The sequence below is a fragment of the Helicoverpa armigera genome, chromosome 3 (genome assembly GCF_030705265.1).
Source record: "Helicoverpa armigera isolate CAAS_96S chromosome 3, ASM3070526v1, whole genome shotgun sequence".
NCBI lineage: Eukaryota > Metazoa > Arthropoda > Insecta > Lepidoptera > Noctuidae > Helicoverpa > Helicoverpa armigera.
Window position 1 is genome coordinate 9,942,181 of NC_087122.1, and position 22,738 is coordinate 9,964,918.

General features: G+C 34.6%; 1 protein-coding gene across 2 annotated transcripts in view; it reads right to left on the reverse strand.

The window, feature by feature from the left end:
- LOC110377768 (uncharacterized) overlaps positions 1-22,738 on the reverse strand; it is a 73,722-nt gene that overhangs the window by 25,465 nt on the left and 25,519 nt on the right. The window contains exon 1 of one of the 2 annotated variants that reach the window (XM_049835951.2): positions 20,138-20,283. The exons of the other annotated variant lie outside the window; for it this stretch is intronic. Within the exon in view, the coding sequence (XP_049691908.2) occupies positions 20,138-20,275 (138 nt within the window). The 5' untranslated portion in view covers positions 20,276-20,283. Of the gene's footprint in view, positions 1-20,137; positions 20,284-22,738 lie in introns of those variants that run through there. 2 annotated transcript variants of the gene reach the window in all.

Below are 22,738 nucleotides of genomic sequence, written 5' to 3' on the forward strand. Positions count from 1 at the left end.
CAAATGTTAAATTGTGTAGTAAGCGACAGTAATGATAGGTTTATTGTCTTTAACGGGCTGATACGAGGAGTACGCTAGGCGTCAAATAGCCCATAATGCCTAGCGGTATTCGTACCGTAAAGTCGTCGCGAATGAGCGCGCACTGCGCTCGTGTGCGTGCGACGCACGCTGTGAACACAGCCTAATTGGAAATTAAAGTAACGTCATAAGTTTTTATTGCATTAATAGACACATTAACAGAATCGAATTAATTAATAAATTAACACCCAATTTCGTGAACGCGGTTTTTTAATGATGCGTATTGATAAGATATGTAGACAAAAAAATATCAAGATATCAATGTATTTAATTGCAATGTTGTTTACAAAACCTTTAATCGATGTTCCGCGCCCCAGTTAACATGAGAATGTTACGGCATATTGCTGCGCGCAAGGACGATCAGAACAATAGCATAATTTTCATGAATAATTCTTTTTTATGTTAAAACCAATGACCAATGTCTAAATTATCTATTAGTCAGGCACTCCATTGAATTTTTTTTTCAGTTGGAGCATCAGAAGAAACATTGAAATAATATTGATTACAAAAAAGAGGCACGTAACAAATGCATGTATGCTGTTCGTGTCGTGAATTTCACAATTTTCTGACTGAATTGATCCGTTTAATGGTTTCATTGACAGTGAAATAATATTTCCAACATTTTCTGAAAAGGCCGAATTTATCATCCTCCCCGTGGGAATATGACTCAAAAACCTCTATAACTGAGGGACCCGTTACGCAATGTTGGCGCCAACATTTGTCAAAGAAAAGGGTTGGCGTATCATTACCCTCTGATTGATATCCACCGAGTTATTAGAGCATTGAACTGTGACACGTTTCAATTAGCATTCTGCTTGACCGTTACCGGTAATCATACGTCAACGCGTAACTACTAGTAGCTAGTAACATTTCAGGAGAAATCGGCGTTCGGTCAACGACTCTAAAATATTTATGACTAGTAAAACGTAAGTAGGGAAATCCAATGCGGTTGTAGAGGTATTGTTTGTAAACAAATCCGATGTTTCGTGACATATAATTTACAACTTTAAAAAATATACTTTCAATTATAAATAAGACAGCTGTGTAAAATAACCACGCTGTAGGTAGAGGTTATATTCAAATGAGATTCTATAAATAGGACAACAAAATAACAAAGTCAACAAATGTCATGTTTCTAAATGTTGCAACACTCAACGCCCGCCCTACACGCGCCCGCCCATTGCACTCGCAAGACGGCCTTCAACATCTGAACCAAACAATTTTATATGTCACACGTACAACAAATTTGATAAAAATGTAACTGTAAAATTGTTTATGTAAATCAAATTAAACAAGCGGTTTTCGTGGATCAAACACAACATAAGAATGTACAAACAAACAAGCAGCTCCTATATCTGGTTACCCAACACTTGATAACAGCACAACACAAAAACAAAACAGCACTTTTTGTTTGTTATGAAACGTACAAAGGTACAATATGTTCGCGGCTGGATGTGGTTGACAGTAGCGAGCGGCGCGACCGACTGAACGCCAGATCAGGCTCACCACCGTTGCACCACCAACCATTGTCAACACAACCGTGGAAACCACACACCTTTACGCAATCTATTATATACAGAAGATACTAGATAATTTTGAGAGCGATTATTGCACGAATTAAGTAGAAACAACACAATAGTTGTGCGCTGAATGTTAAGTGAAGAAAATAAGGTGGGAACTGGAAGCGGCCGAGAGACCGGTGAGCAGTCGACGCCTGCATCCTATTGCGGCATGAGTTATAACTCTATATTTATTGTAGATGCTACCAGTAATTAGTTCAACCAGCTGTTTCTTAATAAGGTACAGTCCTACACTTAATTGTAACAGTATTTAACTCGCAGTTAATGAGCGAATCCTAGATCTAACCTGACGTTACGATAGGTATTTAATATGACAATATCCTAAAGTAGGTAAAATTTAGAGCCACTAAGTGTGGCTCTAAATTTTACAAAGGAGGTACAAATAAAATATACTAGTATTTTCCAATTTACAACAAGCTGTGCTACAAATTAACCAAACTATTTCATATTGAGGCACAGCACATAAAACATTATGTTACAACAAGAATTACACGCAAAAACTGTTCTAAACAATTCAAAGGACGCCGATTCTCAGAAGATATGTGCCAGTTCCCATGTGAGTCGGTGCTCATTGCACACCGGCTTCCGACTCAAAGCGAAAGAGCATTTCGTTTTGCAAAAACTTGACGTTCATTCACAAGACTTTATCTTTATTTGACTTTTACAAGAATTACTTCCCGGATTAAAATTAGCCAATACCTGCCTCCTACATCTTACTATACTCCAATGATTAAATCAAACTGACTTTCACATTCATCATATTAGTAAGGACCTTATAGGTATACGTTTTTATTGTCATTTTAGTATGCAGTATTTTAGTTTGTTAAAATAGTTTAATTTTGTACATAAAATGTGTATATATTTGTTTCTTAAAGTAAGGATTAGTTGTACCCAGATAACTGACCCTTCATATATGTATCTAAATAAAAAGTATCGTGTTTAAAGTTATATGCCCGATAAGTTCCAAACAAATCGGTTAAATCATGACCAAGTTCTGAGCCCAACACATTACACATATCTGTACTGAAATTCTCGACTACTTACGAAGTACCTTCATACCAATTTTCCCGACATTCAAATTGGGTAATATTAACAAAAACAAATGACAGCGTGAGTGGTGAATGGTAAATTGTCCACATTCGTACTGGTGAATTATGATTTCATTTGGTAACAAATGCTGGTGATTGGCTGGAATGCAGTATGCAGTATGCAGTGCAAAGTGTGCAGAATAGCGAAATTGCTTTGCATGCATTTCTTATTAGCATATGTTTGTGTTTGTGGAAAGGTGTTGAAATTTTGCCCTAACGGTGGGTTGCACCATTTAACTATACCAATAACCAACCCACTTTCAGTTTGAGATTTGACTGATGGGTGGAAAATACGCCACTGGTTATCGTTTGATTATCGTTATAGTTAAATGGAAATCTCACCCTTAGTTACCAACAATGATGCAGGTAAACCTAGGTACTCTAACGTTATCAAATATTGAAAAATCTAAAAAAAAAGTTAAAAAAAGTCTATTCATAGTGAAACACTTATTATTAAAAAAGTAGTGTTTAATTATGACTAATAAATTGGAACTAGCAGCCTATATAATATTAACGAATAGCGTTTAATTTGCCATATAACATACAAAGTATATACTTTTAATAATATGTCTTTACTTCATGCATCGTGAAATGGAAACGCGTGCACTGTCACAGATGAATTAAACGCGACGCATGCGCAGCGCTTGTGTAACACTGAGATGCTAGTTTTTACACACGGATTACTAAAAACATGATTGTTATTCGAATTTTAATGTGAACATCATTCTTGTGCCAATTTTTTTGAGACATAATATTCTAAGATATTTTTGTAGTATTTACTATTTTTTGAGGAATTCGTAGGTATGTGTTTTGAAGGGGAATCTTGTCTTGTCTTTGACAATCATCATCATCATCATCATCATCTCAGCCATAGGACATCCACTGCTGAAGATAGGCCTCCCCCTTAGATCTCCAGAGATACCTTTTGGAGGCGACCAATAACTTCAAGATTTTGCTTGAGAAGAAGATATTAATATAAAAGAGATTATTTAAATAAAAGATAATAATTAAATTTTAATAAAAGATAATAAATCAACAATAGTTTTCAACAATTATTTGATGATGATTTTAATCATTAGCGTTCCATACCATATTCAAGCAATCTTGGTTGCTGAAATAGCTTTAAATAAATTACTTCAAACAAAGCACTTCACCCTAACAATAACTCAATGGCGTAACATTTTAAACTTAGAACCTTTTCAAAGTTAACAACAAGTTTTGCATAATTACTTACCTACCTGAATTTGTATATACAGAATTATGTACATAATTTAATACATAATAAATCATCAATCATCATACATATTACAATGGGATGTTATTCAAAGCGTATTTTCAACAACTATTCAAGATTTCTATAGTTACAGTAAGTGTGCTTTCGAAGGTAAAATGCACTCAACGTGTGCCGAACAAAAGACATCAACGCGTTACGTCAGTTTAGTTACAGAAGTTACTGTAGTAAAGTGTGTCCTCTCCTTAGTAACCTATTTTGGTGTTTGTTTAAGTGTGTAGTACTTAATGTTAGGTAATGTTTATTTTCTAAAGTAAATATAATATATACTGCGACCCGTGGAAACTAGTTACTTCGCTACTCAAAAAAGTAGCCCGTAGGCTTCCTCGATATGGGGGTTATTTAACACCAAAATTTTATCGATTTTTCTAATCATCCGATTTGTAGATAATAGTTCGTGAGATAAGGCGCATTCAAACAAACAAACTCTTCACCATTATAGGTACTATTAGGTCACATAGTTACCCTATACATTAATATTAAGAAATACTCAAAAAGCTATAACTAGTAGGTTAAATACTGTCTTCCTTTCGTTTCTCAGAACAAGCTGGTCAAGACGCGTAAGTTCACGACCCTTACACAACGCTGCAAGCGATCGGGTCGAAAGCTAACGTGTTATTGTTTATGTCTCACTAAACCTAAATTGTTAATAGTTGAAGCAATTAAATAAGTATTTTATTGCGTTTTCTTAGTAGTGTTTTAGTTGTTAGTGGATTGAATTCTGATTTATAAGTTATATGGTGGGTGATCTACTTCGCGCACTCGGATAAAAGGCAGTCTATATCTTTTTCTCTTTCTCTAGACTAACTGTGGGCACCAACACATAAATGACAAAATCAGTATAATTTCATTTAAATCGGTTCAGTAGATTTAGCACAAAAGTGAGGCAGACAAAAGTTACTTTTAAGGTAAAATTAATTATGACATCAATCGTACCGAATGTATGTTGCATAGATCTTACATATGTTAAATAATTCAGCTCGATAAATATTTGCTTTTTTATTTTATTCAAATTAATATAAGAATGCGGTCAAATTATTTCTTACTGTATTAAATGCCACGAAAGATGATTTAAATAAATAAATGCGAGATGAGTCAACGATATGTTTGATTGTAGTTTTATAAGAAATACTAAATAGATACATCTGTCGTTTTAAATTAGCCTAGAAATCTCATTTTTATCACAAAAATCTGAGCTAAACACACAAATAAACTGCAAAAAATATAAAATCTTTTTCTAAAATTAACATTTAGGAATGATATAATAAACTGCATATTTATTTTCATAGCTTAGAGAATTCAACCAACCGGTAACGCCATAGTCGTGATTTCTTCTATTCTATGAAACGAGACCACCAGTCATATACACAACGACTGGTAGTTTTTGCTTAATGCTTATGTTTGTCAATTGTTTTATGTGAAAGTATAACTATGTTAACGAAAATGCGTAAAAGTTCATGCAGCATTATAGAGGTATGTAGCATTGCCTCATCCTGCGAAAGTCTGCCAAGTGTATTTTTCGCATGAAGATTTGTGCAACTAGCGGGTCCGGTTGGCTAAGTGCTCTAAGCTAGATGCATAAAAATGAGTTTCCTCTAGTCGAGAATCGTCAAATTACAGTGTATTGAATAATTTGGAACTAATATAATCTATAATAATATTATAAAGAGGTATTTTGTGTTTGTTTTATCGTAGAGGCTTCGAAACTATTGAACCGATTTGAAAAAATATTTCACCGTTGGTAAGCTTTACTAACTCCCGGTTACATGAACTATATTTTATCCAGATACAGGACATAGTTTCCACGACACGCGGGTAAAACCGCGGGAAACAGCTAGTTAATAAATAACATCAATTTTTACCCCAATGATATCATTCTGACTCCCAATGAAGCGTAACCGGGTTAACCTAGTTTCAATTCTCAAAAGTTCATAAATATACAATTTATTCATAAAACGTTATTTACTGTCGACCACTTCCAGCTTAGTGCTTCTACCGCTTCCTACATAAAAAGACTTCAATACATCACAGTGTCAGTATGTAAGTATGTTGTAGTGTGTATAATACGGAACTGCTGAACACCATCAATTTCCCAGGCTTGTGTGACATTTGCTTTTGAAGCTGTCCGCGAGGCGCGACTTCCTATCTTGATGCACTTTTGAGCTATGGTCATTACTTATGACCATATGAGATGAGGGGTCAGAAATGAATTTCCACTTATTTTTCATGCTTTACTAAGATTGATAATTAACATGAAATTATATAAAGGGAAAAACAGAACTTTGCTAAAAAATCCCGGCTTTTTGATTTATTGTTTTTCAACAAAATCTGTATTTTATTCATCAAGTTATTTTTAATGTCATATAATAATGCTATCCTTTCCGTTTCTCAATAAATTAATTGCATTCTTGCAAGTGCATGTTTTATTATGTTTTATAAAGAACGTCTAACTTTTTTGCTCCTACATAAAAAGTAAGAGTGAACCAACAACCACACAACAATATTATGACATCACAAACAAATAATTTCCCTTAATTATAACCAAAACAGATAACAAGCGGAACAGGGCGTTGCGTAAACTAATATAATTGATTGCTATTCTAATGATGAGGTATAAATGCGTGAATTAACTTTGTATTGCGTTCTGAAGCGATTAATCTCGTCTTCGCCATATATCACTCGTGTACGACAACCGACCGGTTTGTAGAGTTGCTTAAGATAAGAGTAGCCTCTCACGATGCGTTTTAGTTGATCACTATAATGTAATAAGAATTTGTAAGTAAGTTTAAAAAGCTTTGTTGTTAGCAAATTATAGGAACCTTATGGATGGGGGATTGACATTTTTCAGTTCACTTTTTGCGCCTCTAAACATATATTTAAAAATAATCAATGTCAATATTGAAAACTACGTTAAAACCAACATACATCTGTAAAAGCAAAAGTAAAGACGACAAAAAATTTGTACAGAACATTAACATTTTTATTTGCCCGCGTTGAGCCGTGTGAAGCGGCCTTTAGGCGGTAACTTTCAGTCGGTCATTATAATCAACTTCTACATATTATCACACGCGATCATATCTTTAGCAAAACGTTTAAAAACAATCTCGCTACCGTGAGCGTTATGTTCACACTTCCACGTATAATTTCACGATATTTGATTTTAAAAAGAAAAATCGTGAGATGCATTACAATTTTATTGTTTTTTAATTACTTCACTTTTACTTGTAATGCCTTCACTTCAATCTGAATACTGTAGGAAAGGTTGTATTTATTTGTGAATAAAAAACAGTTTTAAAAGTTAATAAACAAGATAGCTTTATATTCAAGCTTTTATTCTCACACAAAAGCCATAAAAGTCAAAATTACCATGAGCAGATTAAATTCCTTTATATCATTATGTCACAACATTTTATAATGTATCGCAATCAAGCGATGACACAGAATAGAAAATCTAGTTAGTGGACATAAAATAGACGACAATGTCAGAAGTCAAATATTCATTACCGCGCCGAACTAGAATGTTGGATTGTTACGAAATTTATGTAATCGGAAGCTGCGCCGGAGTTCGGTAGAGGTTTTCACTACAAACACGCGATTATTCAATTACTACGAGTCAAATTGTGATGCAAATCGTGTAGTCATTTTGGTTGTCAGCGGTATTAGGTCGCGTGATTATTTGGTATGCATTATTTGTTTATTAAATTAGGCAAAATTATCTTATAGCATCTTCTTTATTAAGGACTAACTGTTTTCCCATGGTTTCATCCGCTTCCCGTAGAAACTACTGCCCATACCGTGATAAAATAGCCTATGTTACTCGGGAAGAGTGTAGCTTAGCATCGAATCAAATCAAATCATTTTTCAAATTAGTAGATTCGGAGCCTTTACAAACACACAAATAAATGTGTCCTCTTTACCATATTAGTATAGATAACTGTTATGAACACCAGCGAATACGTGAATTATTGCGACTGTGTACTTCCACAAATCATACAAAATATTTGCCTCAGCCAATGAAACAAAGAAAAGCAAGGATTTATTACACTTAGTTATAGAATTATTCGTAGGCGTAGTTATAGAGCTGTGACTACCTTATTGCGAAGCTAAATGCTTTAGACGTTCGTCACGAAGTGCGAAATATTATTCCTGTTTATGAGCAGGCATAGAAGTCTTGATATTATTTACATACTAACACCTTTGTAACCTATGAACATAGAATAAAGAGCTTTGACTTTGAACATTTGAATATCGAGGTAAACAATGCTGTTCAGACATTCTTGGATGCGGAAAATATAACGTGCTAATTGTCACCGTAAATGAAATATGCATGTAAAATAAATTAATAGCGTTGATGATAAATGTAATATAATTAATTGTTTTTTAAACTTCCTAGATCAAAGAAGAAACCTGTTATACAAGTCAGTTAATTATATCAATGAGTGTGTAACCGTTTGGAAATGATTGATCGGACGAGTTAACGCGGAGGGTTACAATTAAAATACACGATACAAGCGATTTATTTGTTTCAGGTATTGATTCACAATTAAGTATGTACGCAGTTTTGTTTTCCTAATTAACTTATAACTCATTAAATTAACTAAATAGGTAAAACATACCACAGTTGTACGATGCGTAAACAAAATAATTTTGTACTTTGATCAATTGGGTTATCAGAGGCACCGCCACGTCGGTACACGTCATAGTGCGCAAATAAATAACAAATAATTATATTACCTAAGGTCAAACGCTCTGAGGACGACTACGCCATAAAATTTTGATAAATGACATACAACTTTTACATCATAACATTGACTTTCAAAAAGTAATTAGGTTTAAAAAATGCGCCCGCACCCGTTTGCATCGAACCGAGCTCGATTTGAACCCATCAGACATCAATTTACGATTATCGATTGAATAAATGAAGTTCTAATCGCTCAATCTCGATTGTTCGGCGACGAGTCACGAGGTTATTCTAATAACCTGTATCATGGTACATTACGACAATGGCACCCGATGTTCCTGCGACCTTTGCCTGGCATTTGTGCTACACACGAATTCTTAAGCTAAGCTTGAACTTTGGGACTACTCGGCGAAAATACGAACATTGTCCGCATTGTTGCGGAGTCGATTCCTGACACAGTAAATCGATGAGTATCTGTTATTACCGAGTTTGTATTACCTCTTTAGCCATGATCTATACTACAAGAGCATTTACACTGCGTCGGAAATAACTTGAGTATGAAGTAAGCTATTTGATTAATTTTTAGGAACAATATTGTCTAATGCGCAGCCAATTGGCTATCTTCATCTGCCAAGTTATTATTAAGTAGGTAATGTAACTCGTTGTAACTTTGTAAAGCGGATAAATTAAAGCAGGTAGAAACATAAAGAATGTAACAAAGTATGTTCATAATTAAAACTTTTACTATAATAACATCCTACAAACTGCAAGTGAAATCGAAATTATAGTCGGTTCATGCCCCATTGGCAGAAACTATTTGATACGACCACGACTCACCGCAAAATTACGTTTAGCAATAGATACAAAATATAAAGACTAGACTTCTATACCGAAAATTAATTTAGGAATTCACAATACCTAGTATAGAATAATAGTGACATTATGATAATTTCCTTTTGGTTTATTTTCACATAAAATTCAAGGCTATTGGAACGTATTTTATATAAGAAAGGTGAAGAAAGGGCATTTTTTCTGTTGAAGATCAGAGTTTTGATTACCTTGTCCACTTTGAGTTTAAATAATTTTAAACAAGTACTAAACAGTAGGTGTAGAAATTTGTCGAACTTAAAACATAATACCTATGTAGTTCTGTTACAAAGTGCTTTGAGTAGATACGACAAAGAACGGAAAATAAATGGTACATACTCATACATACATACAGTTGAGACGTATTCAAACATATTTTACGAAACAGAGTCAAGTACGTCACCACACAGTTCCTTTATATTGTGGTTCAATAAACATCATATCTTCCTAAGCAACGCTACTTTGTTGCAATAATTATGCACATACCACATTGCTATCAGTTTTACCATCCCAACGGTAATGTCAATTACAAAACCCTACATTGACATTAAGATAAGTATTGCATTAATTCAAATGTGAAACGCGAACAAAAAGATCATACGAAACGCTTGAAGACGTGCAATCAATTTCGAAAAAGCACCTTTGAATTGTCATCGGAAACTTTATTCTGCTTTTTGTGAACTGAAATCTTTAATTCCGTTTCGTCACAGTCACGATCAAAATACTCTAACTTGGGGTATTTTTTAGACTGGCTTTTTATCTGGTTAGGTATGTGACCTCTGTTTAATAATTACCAATTAATTCATATTTGATGTGGAATATTTTTACGATTGAGTGATAAGTTGGAGGTGCGTCAATATGTTATATTAATTGAATTTATTACATTAAATTATGACTAGCTTATTTAAAAACAATATCCATGTATTTAAGTAATTCCCTATTATTTCCAGTTAAGTTTCTAACATATTAAAAGTTTCTTTAAATACAAATAAACACAAATGGACCACTAACAAATAATGGGTGCTCCAACCACTTACCTGTACGCGTGAACAATTTTTTACCATCAGTCACGATACAAATCGCATTTACATGAATGGAATGGACAAAGAGTCGTGATTTACAATATAAATGAGAGCAAAGCATCTCGACACAGGAGGTCAACCTGTTATAACATCCGGCTAGCACCGACACAGGCAATATTATTGCCTTTATGCATAAATAACCACATTTATTAACCCTACGTTAATACTCAGAATAAATTCTGACTAAAAAGGTTACGTCACTGTCATAAAAAATAATTAACAAATCGAAGGAGAATTATTTGACCTACCAAGAAGGCTGAGCTGTATTATTTCGTGAAAGTGTTATTTTACATATTTTATTGCCTACTTATAATTACAAAGAACCGTGGAAAAGAAGTATTGGCACAGAAATGGGCATACCTTAAACTCTTAAAAGTCGCTTAAGGTAGTTAAAGATATTGATTAATTTCAATTTAACAATAATTATAACACGTAAATGTGAAAAAAAAGTTTGATTTTATTTTTCAGACTTACATATAAAATCCATACATAAATTATTACTTAATAGAAAAATAGAACTCTTTGTAAAACACTGCTACGCAGCTGCATCCGGTTAGACGGGAAGCCGACCCCAACATAGATGGGAAATCCTACAAAAATAAACATAAGCTGATTTGTCCTCAAAAAGAATCCTTGATCACTCTATATCGTTTACATACAACATAGAAATCCTTTGCCCACTTACAATAAACTTTAATTGCTGACAATGGACGTAAAGTTAAATAACTTATTCGTAATACCATGCAATATTATAACAAATACCTTACTTAACTTATCCTTCAAGTGAGCAAATACTTTGATAGTTATATAATAGGTATTCAATTACTTCAAGGTGCATTGACTGGATGCACAAAAAGAGGCGACACGGATCGCAAGATACCAAGCTCCTCTATTATTGTAAATATTTTTTATTTATGTTCGTGCCATGCAGGCATCCGAGGCTTCAACAATCAGGGGATTAACCTTCACCTGCACACTAACTGCCAATATCTTAGACGACAGCATAATAGCTGGCACTGACTGCCAAACGAGTGATGCCACGCGCCTCCAATTGTTGCCATTTAAATAATACTTACATAAATATTACTAAACAATTCCTAAACGCATAACAAGTTGTCGTCTTGTCGTGTATTGATATAAAGACTGATTGTTTTAAAGGGTCTTCGCTTCTGAAGTTAAATATTTAATTGTATGGGAATTACATAGAATTGCAAAATACAACTAAAATAATAATCGGCAAATTATGAGTAATTACTGTGTGTAGTCTTGCTATTACATAGTTGCAGGGCAACATGTACTCAATATACATATTTATATAATTAAATTCAAAAGGGCATCTATTTTTATAAGCCAGAAAATTCCATAATCTACATGGAGTCTTTCAATCCTTCTTGCTTAATAACCATTCATGTGCAAATTATTAATATAAATAAAAGGAATTTTAGTCTTTGAGTACTTAAAAGAGCTTAACAAGTCATAAAGTGTGCCCACTCACAAAAAGCTATAAAAAAAAGAAATCTTAAACGCGTAAAGCGTAAACAGTAGTAACATACGCACCTTATCTGTAACATAAGATCAAAGCGAACAACTTAAGTTAAAGCTTTATATTTTATTCCCTTACATCGTGTTACACAATCAATTAAAATAACATCGTGGACGTTTTTACGTTCCTCTGTCTGCGGCGTCTTGTGAAGTTGCGCAAACCGTCAGGCCCTGACACGACACAGGTGTTCTGACACATCCTCGCGACGTCACGAGAAGAAAAACCTGAATACACGACATGACATCTGCAACGGCAGCTGTTAATAAGTCGCATAAACAACTACTTAACAGCTTCTGGATATAACTTATTTTACTTAATATTCATGACATTGGGTTTAATTGTTGACAACCGCGCCCGTATTGGAATTTCAATAACCTTAATTTAAATAAGTTCCTACATTTCAGCTGAAGGTAGTTCGACAACCTCTCAGTCGCATGGCGCCGTTGCTACAGAGGTTGTTCAATTAAACAATACATATCCACAAATATTTATGCGCAATAGTGTTCACTTAAAAAACAAATTATACGCATCGATCGAGCTGTTGTTTCTTCATATATTGTGAAACCGCAACAATACGCATTTGCATGCAAATTGTCTGTAACGTAGTGAGTTATGTGCACTGTGACACCTCTAGAATGCTTGCGTACCTACATACATACGAACCTAGATATTCGCCTACTAGACGTCATTAATAACTAACTATGAGACATAGACATCTCATACACGATCACATTAATCCATGCGCGTGGCCGGGCATGAATACCGTCGTTATTAATTTATCGTATGTGCATATTCTCCACAATATTCCACGAACAATTATTATCGTCCAAAGCACGCCAGCCGAGACGTGACCCGAGGTCAGAGGGTGCACCTTATTAGAATCCCTATTCAATGCCTATTGATAGTGAGTTCAAGTGTATGAATATTAAAGTTTAATTTCATTTGTGTCCATTCTTTTGTGTGCTATTATACAATCCAAACAAGGCGAAATCCTTGGGTAAGCTCCATCACCGGCTTGTTATGTTAGCTTCAAGTTCTGTCTGATGTTGTATGTACTGCTGGCAGTTAGATGTTTGGATAGCTCTTTACGAACACTGTAAAAGCACTTGGCCTACTTTGTGCGTACTTTGAATAATATATCAGTGAGCTTAACAAGACTACTTAGGAACGACTGCATCCAAATTGTGGTATTACATGTAGTCATGCAATCGTACAATTAGGCTATGCCACGAGTCTATCAACGAGAGTTACTACTAAAAGTAATAAGAATGCTCATTACATAATGTAATACAAACACTTCGACCCAGTTTATACAACGCATCTTTGTTCATCGAGTCACTTTCGCTGCAGATACGACACAAATAGATCAAAAGGGGCAAGCCGGTTAAATAATGTTGACCTACTTCACAACGTTTAGAACTACGGTGCAACAAATTATACTGCAAATGATAAATGTATGTAATATCACGCATATTATAATTTGCGACACAGTTTTGTATTATCTGATTAGATTTAATTATATTAAATGGTCTGTTTGCACGCTTATTTGGATTTTCAAAAGTACCCAATTGATCTGGTTTCGTGTTTGAATAAAAGTCTATCTAAACCGTTTTCGTGATGAAATCAAACAGTGCTTAAAATTTTAGCCAAACCATCGGCAGTTTACGAATAAGCTGTATTAAAGCTTATGGTACAATTACCATATACCAAACTGTAGTTCAATGGAGCCCTCGGGTTATGAGTTATTGCGATATTGATAGGGCTTGCTAGTTATTTTACACTTTGTGTATTGAGTGAGGCGTAGGTACCTAGTACTTAATCTTTTTGTTTATTTCTTGTTAGAATTTTATATTGAATATTCTTTCAATCGTTGTGACAAGAAGTAACGAAGGTGTATCACGGTTCATTTACGTTCGACCTGACAGTGAAAGAATGTTTTTTCCCTCATACTTTGTTTTTGACATTCGTTATGGTTACCGAATATGTCATAATCGTGTCCTACTGCTAAAATTAATATTGAATTAGCGTGATAATTGCGCAGTTATCCGTGTAGTTATTTTAATAGTCTTAATGGATATATTGTTAATGGCTAACTGGTGTGACTTGTCGTGTAATTGCGAATGCGTGGATGATTCGACTAAGCACGTTTCTGAACGTGTCGCTATGAACTTTTTGCCAATTTGCGACGCTAACTCGAGTTTAGAGATCAACGGGTCACTGACAGGTGTAATTGCAACGCCTGTTATAAATGTGTGAAGGACTTTTAAGTAGCTCGGCTTGTCAATTTGAAAATTAATCCCACGCTCGGATCAGTTCACTATTGCACAACTTGAAAAAATAAAAGCAGGCTTCATAGTTAACTCTTAATTGCTGAGAAGTTTTAAAGATAGTTGACTTGGCTTTAAACCAGGCGTTTTCAAAGTGATGCACATCAATCCTTAAGGATTATATACTTGAAAACTCTGTTAGATATTGGTTTTGGATAATATAGACAGGCCTAAAACTGCAAAAGTTAAATAAAATACCTGGTTATCCTCGAATCTCATATACTTTTGCTTTCAGAATTCTAAGCGCTCAGGAACTTCTCTGCCTTAAGGATATAAGGAGCACTTAAGGACATAGGTTTGAGAACCTCTGCCTTGATCTAAGTAGCATCGATGGAGACCGATGCATCAGAAAGGACAATGGGCACAAATATATGGGACCTGGTATACCCCACCAATAGGAATGTCATATATATCATTGGATAGGCCTTTTTATGTAGAACAATATTTACTATGACAGCTTTGCTGAAATGTTTGTCCGTTCTGAGATATAGATCAAAAACTGTGCAAAAGTTAGAACTAAGTAATCTATTGATACCTCAAGTTTTTAAAGGAAAATCTAAGTACTAATAACTTTAAGTCTTGTAAGTACTACTATGCCCGTTAGGATCCATAATTGTTACTATTATGTAGCATTTCAACCTTTTATTGTACCAACTGGATGTTGGGCGTAGTGAGAAACCGCACCAATAGGAAAGTCATACATATCATTGGATAGGTCTTTTTAACTGGAACAACATTTACTCTGACAGCTTTGTTCTATTGTTTGTCCGTTCTGAGATAAAGATAACAAACAATCTTAAAACTGATGCTAATCAATACTGTAATCTGATTTTCTTTCATACAAGACTTACACTTAGTAGTTCTTAGATTTTCCTTTAAAAACTTGAGTTATCAATAGATTACTTAGTTCTAACTTTTGCACAGTTTTTGATCTATATCTCAGAACGGACAAACATTTCAGCAAAGCTGTCATAGTAAATATTGTTCTACATAAAAAGGCCTATCCAATGATATATATGATATTGCTATTGGTGGGGTATACCAATCTGCCCATTGTCCTTTGCATAGATAATAGAATCAACTAGTTGCTCTTGAAAATGTACCGGTTATGCAAAGCTGACGGCCGGCTCTTCAGGGTAAGAAGAAATTAATTGAAGCGGTATATAATTAAGTAAATATAGCCCCTGATTATGTATAGGCATAATTGATGCTATCAGGAGTTGATTGAAAAGTTCTGATTATGTTAACTTGAAGGTTACTAGGACTAGAGTTTATTAATCCAGCCTTTTAGCTCTTCTGATTCTTAAGTACTTCTATATGTTTATTATTTTAATAAAACTTTCTCTTAAATATTATATCCCTAAAGAGTCTATTGAAGAATCAATGTATTTATTTTACACTTGTTCTCATCTTGAATCTCACTTCACAACTTCTAAGTGGCTTCTAGTAGCGAGTTCCTACATAAGTACTATCACTGACTTAACCGGATGAACAGAGAGTTATGCGTATTAAATAACGAACTATCTAGAAAATTGTACTTACATTTTCTTAATTAATTAAAGCGCAAATGATGACTGTTACAAGATAACTATTGCTATACGGCATTGTTGTGTAACGTACACAAAATCCTTATCAATAATTTCTTAGTGGCGTGTGGTGTGATACTAGGCAGCATCCCACTGCATGCTTGGAGGTCACTAGATGCTTAAACAAAGTGTGATCTATCAGTACTTGATCATCGCGTGTCGTGTGAGGTCGACCCCAGATAACTTCACACAAAATATAAACATTGAAATGTACCCTTGATACGCAGATGGCTTAGAAATAAGTACTGTTAGTTAGGCGGTCTGTTCATTCTACTCAACATTATTTCTACACCTACATTTTACTCTTGACTTAAGTTAAGCAGTTCCGTATGGGCGAGTCCTTCACAATCCAAGATGTCTCCAACCTCCAATCCCACGGAAAATAGGGACTGATTTATATTGACTAGAAATTTTTTATGGGATGATAGTTTGGCTGCAGACATATAATGCCTTTTAGAATTACTACTTACTTATCTTCAATTTATTGTCATCTAAGACAATTCAATTTTTGTACTGCCATGCGGGTCAAAGGTACAGATAGTTTACGAAGACTTACTGTTCATTTACTCAATAAACAAAATAAATACTAAGAAGTGAATAGGTACTATGTCATCGGTAATTTCTTTAATGCGAAAATGTCGTTAAAGCCTTACAATTCACACCAACTTGAATGCATAGCGTACGTACAGAGTTTCGTAACATACTTCTAGTGTTTAAGCCTTTAACAAAAATCTTTACAACATTTGTCTAAATAGCTTTGCTGTCCAGTATTTCATCAATGTTTCTGTATTTGTGTTCTTAATATTAACCATTTTTGGTACAGCATTTTCGAAACGAACCATCTGTGTATTACCTACGTTATGATCGCCAAAATCGTATGCGGTAACTGCAGATTACGTGTTAAATATGATCTCGTAGGTGTATGCAGTTACACCTGCCAAAATAATCAGACAATAGGTGTTATTGTGCAGCCCACGCCGCGGGATGAGTCAGGCCGTCAAGCGCAGTGGCGTCGCGGTCGTCGATCGAGATTAATGCTCTCACCTTGGCACAGTCCCCTGGTCGCGACAACTAATTACCGATACTAATAAATAAACAGTCATTAGTTGCGAATGTGCGAAGACCCTTGCGGACGTGTCGATGAATATTTTAGCGTCTAATTAATAGTTTTGTTCAGATATTCATACGAGCACTGTTTGTTAACCCAACGGTATAAATTATGCTCAAAGATTTTGAATTTGGAATTGTTCATAGTATAGTGGCCTATTTTTTTGTGCATTTTCAAAGGAAAATAGCAATTTTGTTTTGACTGATAGAACTATCAACTACACCAAGAATCGGTCGGACCATAACGTAACTGTATACTTACGTTATGTGCATGCTTTTGTTTTAAAAGTCCTTAAGTGTAGTTTCAGAAGAAAGAGTATATAAGGGATTGAAAACGTGGCCTGCGATGCAGTGTAATCGGGGCAGGAGGTTGAATACCAGAAGTTTAATGCCAACCGTGCCTCGTAAACATTTACTATTCATGTTCTATTAAGCAACGCGCTAGGAAATAACTATAAAACTATCCAAGACGTAATTATCGACACATAGAAGATATAATGTTCTCTTTCAAAATCAAAAGTCATTTATTCAAATTAGGCTGCAAAACAGCACTTTTCGAACGTCAGAAATTTACAAAAGACAGCCCCCAAAACGCCCACCCTTCACCACTTATTGTGTTTTTGCTGGGAAGAAGAAGTGGCGCAACAAACTCCCCAGCAACTTTAATTAATATGTTAAATAGAAAGCATTCTTATCTTTATTACTACAGTTGGTAGTAGCGATTCAGACAGTCATTAACACAGCGACCATATAGTAGGTAGAGTAAAATAATCGAAGACTATTTATCTAGAAACTTCATTAGTAGGTAAAATACGTGCATTATACCACCTACCTTTAAAAGAAGATAGCAGTTTAATGAAATCACAAAGTGCATTGCACTGAGATAACACTATCGTATTTAAGTAGTGGAAAATTTGGAATAGTACATTCCTGCACAAAATGATTTATTAAAAAAAATAACCCAGAGTCCCATGAAATACATATTAGTAGGTTTCATAGTCTTAACTCGCTTTTTCAACGATGATTCTCTCGCTTATTCAAGATAAGCTTAAAATAATGAACACGTATTTTTTTCTTTTCTCTCACAAACAAATAGCAAGGAAGACACAACATGATTGAATTTTGCGTTGTCCTAATTTTACATAGACGTGACGTCACGAGTATCACTCTCAAACTTTGTTGCATCATATCTTAGTGAATATTTGATGTTTTGTTAAGAAAAAATCCAATCTAAAACGTGAACTAATTAGAATCACTATTTTTGACCCTGTTGTCATCCCTATTCTAAAATCTGGCCACAGTAGGTACATGACATGTTATCAATTACATGCCCTTACATTAAAAATGTTATATAGGTATTGTCTACCTACCATTAAATTAATGTTGGTGTTGTTACTACTAATTGGGTATTAATAATAAAATTACTTTGATAAAGATTATCTGAGAGCAATTGTCCGTGTTTTGTTTAATATTTGGATTAAAAATAAAGCCGTTGAACTTTGTTTGGTTTACAAAATACCTATAAACTTGAAACACAGGCACAAGACATAACAAAGTAAAGAATTATTCTACACTTGTAATAATCAGCAAAATGATAAAGTTACCAATCAAAAGAAATGTAAATATATATGTGTGTAGATATACATATGTATACTCTTTATGTAAATTGAAACTGTTTCCGGCTTCATCTTTGTTATTGTCTATTCTCTGCAAATTTTTGGCTCAAGGCTCAGAAACCACTAAACTGATTTGAAAGATTCTTTCGCTACTGGGAAGCTACATTATCACCGAGTAAACCAGGCTATCTTTAATCCGGTTACGGGCTGTAATTCAGAAACTGCGGAAACAGTTAGTAACCAATAATCAAAATGCACTACTATGTATGCCTAAGTATAGAAGCAGTTTTCTTTTGCATATAGGAAGAAGAAGAATGAAATTGTCTCTATAATGGCTCTCAAAATGCAACTTATAAATATATCATGTCATAAAAAAATATGTTTCATGTCATGTTGCACATAACTTGTGCCTACAACAAAGCAATGGGTTGCAAACAGTTGCGTTATCTCACGGAATTCATTTAGTCGCGCGTACGCATCAATGAACGATTACTTCGTGCTATCCTATGACATTTACACGTATCGAATAAATTGGCTATATTTATTAACTTAGGTATCGATGTTTTGTTGTTGTAATAAAGTATATAGATGCAAAGTATATTTCCCTTCTCTAGAGTCCTGCCCGGGCTGCGGGATTATTCGAAAGAGTAACCGCTCCCCTGGTACACCAAGGGCTTAACAAGGAACATGGTGGGTTTCAGTCAGTAAGAGTCTGATACTTCTTAACGCTTTCAGAGCGGAGGGGTCATTTGATGATATCCCATAAAAAGCTCTACAGTAGGCTATATTACTGTATCTATGTATGCTCATTTAAACAAGTTCTGTAGTTTTAGCGCAAGGATTACCACGATACTTACTTTCCAATCACCATGGCAACGCAGATAATTGAGGCTATCAATTATCTAAAGTAACGTTTAAATTAGCACTCTATCACTCACTGTAGTTCCGGTTCTGATAGTGTTTCTTAGCAATAACACTGTTGTTAATGACTAACCAACGAAAATAATAAACCTCTGACCTTCCCATTTATCTCTTTTATTTCGAGGAAATAATTCTCTTCACGTGTACCGTTATACAACTTTGTTTCTCTTGATGTTATCAAGCTTCAAGCTTTAGAACTTAAAAAAGGTTTTAGTATATCAAAAACATAAATAGATATAGGCTGTACACTCGCTATAAAACTCGCTATTAATTTTCGAAATATTATTTTCCTTACAGAATCACACTTTTCACCAGCTTTTTTCGTAAGCATTCACAATTTAAGATACACACTGAACATAAAACTACATACCTTAAATCTATCCCAATGAGGACGAAAATATACATCCCACAGTCGATCAGTCGAATTAAACCGTGTATGTATAACAAACAAATGTTTGCAATATTGACGCAATTGGCCGAAGCAATCCATTGTACGTGCTGTCTTCATGATCACAATCTGCCTACTAGGTCCGGACCGGAGGGATGATGTAAGTATTTGATGACACCCATAATAATCAATCACCAAATTTCAGGTTCCGGGCCTGGTTATCGAGGATCGAATGCAGGATGACACTCATGAATATGGACATGCAGCAAAGGTCCCACCCTCCCGCCTTCATGCATATGCACAAACAAGACGGTTGCCATGGAAGCAATATAGTTGTTTGTTTGCTGTTGCGCCTTAATTTATCAAAAAATATTTATATTCCTATAATAGAACATGTTGTCATTGTTTGTCCAAATTAACGAAATTATTGTCAATAATTATAATTAACTTCGAAATTGTTGGAAAATTCCTCGTTGATACGAAATGGAGTAAACAGTAAGAGGTGGGTCAATTTTATGATAATGCTGCTGTGTGGTGAACAAACACTTAAATCCCCGTTCCTAAGTATATTTTAGAGATACCTATAATTTTAAATACTCTTCCCTGATGCATTGATGCTCAACACTTCAAAAACTGTAAGTATGTACATACATATTTCCACTCTGTAACCTACACTAGCAATAAAGCAAAATCGTCATAGCAATTTTACAACGTTAGCTTATGTACCTAATTTCAATAAAAATAGTTTTTTTTTTAAGTCGACTATAATATATTTAAAGCATCACTTAAGCAAATGTGTGTTAAACGTCTATTTTAGGTATGTAACACAATCTGTTAATTGGCAATTAACAAAAACACTGTTATCCAAAGACCCCCAAGAACGGGGAGTAAACAAGTTTATCTCAAAAATAAAATAAATAATAAAAATCTGTTGTAAGTATGTACTTTACACAATCAATGATACCTTTACTATCAGGAGTCTGTATTTATTGAACCACTCAAATGTGTAAATATTTGTTCGAGTACATTTGCATTTATCTACCACGGAGTTTGATAACTCGTGTTATGTGTTTTCTATTTTTATTCCACACTGATTACAGGCCGTGCACACGCAGCGGGCACAACGCTAAAGAATTGTACCCACTAGGTATCATATTTGACTGGACTATCAATTTGGTTCTTGATTTCCGTTGTCAGGCCAATTTCTTTCGTGCTTATCTCCTGTAGTACCTAATTAAGTAATTGCAAATTCTTCCATGACTCATATTCGAGAATATTATAGAACGAATTCAAAGACCGAAACAAAGCTTTTTAGACAAATCAGATTCCGGACACGAAAAGAAAGTCTCATGTCTCAAAGTACAAGTACAAAAGTGTCTTCCAAACTTCTGAAAAATTTCCCTCGAAAAAAGTTAACTTCACTTTTTTCAGCCCTTAAATCGAACTCTTACGCTACGCAGTTCCGCTTGCGGTTACTAACTACACAAGAAGGGACACTCGACAATTCAAATATGTAAGTAAATGTTATCTTTTACGGTCAAATCTGCCTAACTATAATTTAATATACCGCAACGAACAGTAACATGGATTCTGTGTACATTAAACTTACGTAACATGTGTGTTTTCGCTTTTACACTCAACATTGTTGATGCATGCTTTTTCAACTATCTTACCCATAAAATCCTCGTTCGTCACACTGTCGTGGTTCCACTTCCGCCATGTTGGGTAAAATAAATTCTAAGCATCATTTACTTCGGAGTTTAACACTTTAATTGAGTAAAATACGCCTACACCTACAAACATTAACAAAAGTTTGTTACCTCAATCCAGCAATATCAAAACTGCTATTAATATAATTGCTATTTTCGTACACAGATAATTTTATTCTAGAATAATCTTAGGTCTTAATTGCACACACTAAAGTACTCAGTAATAATATTTTACAAATCTCACACGCATTTAAACGTGCTTTAACCAAGAATGACCTAAAACAACTTCATTTTGCGGTTTAGTACCGTTGCATACTGTTGGCATATTTATCGAATGCGATCTACCAAACTAGATGTGAAGAATGTAGACAATATGTAGTACAGTGATGTCATGATGACTGGAAGTGACAATAACATAATTCATCGTGGCGTGATGGACACATCAAGGCTCCCGTGTTCGTATTTCAAATGGGCTAATGTTTGAGGGGCGGGGCACTGCTGACGTACGCCAGTGGCGCCTGCGCACAATAGATCATTTCGCAAGAACACCCTGCGAGCCGGTCGACAGCGACATGTAAGAACATATCATGGTTAATAGATATTCAAATGGCAAATGTTTTAACACGTATTGTATGAAGTGTTGTACATAATACCTGTTGCATGTGAACGCGATACAAATGTCATGCTTTGTTTTATGTTAATGTTGTTCAAAGTAATCAGATTAAGGTAGGTCTATAGTGATCCATATAGATAGCATCGGGAAAAGAATGTAGATTTATGACGTTTGAGACCGGATTTCTGCATACAAACTACGCTCGCTTAGCCCCAAATCTACTTTTAATAGATTCAATATCCAGTAGGCATAATATGAATA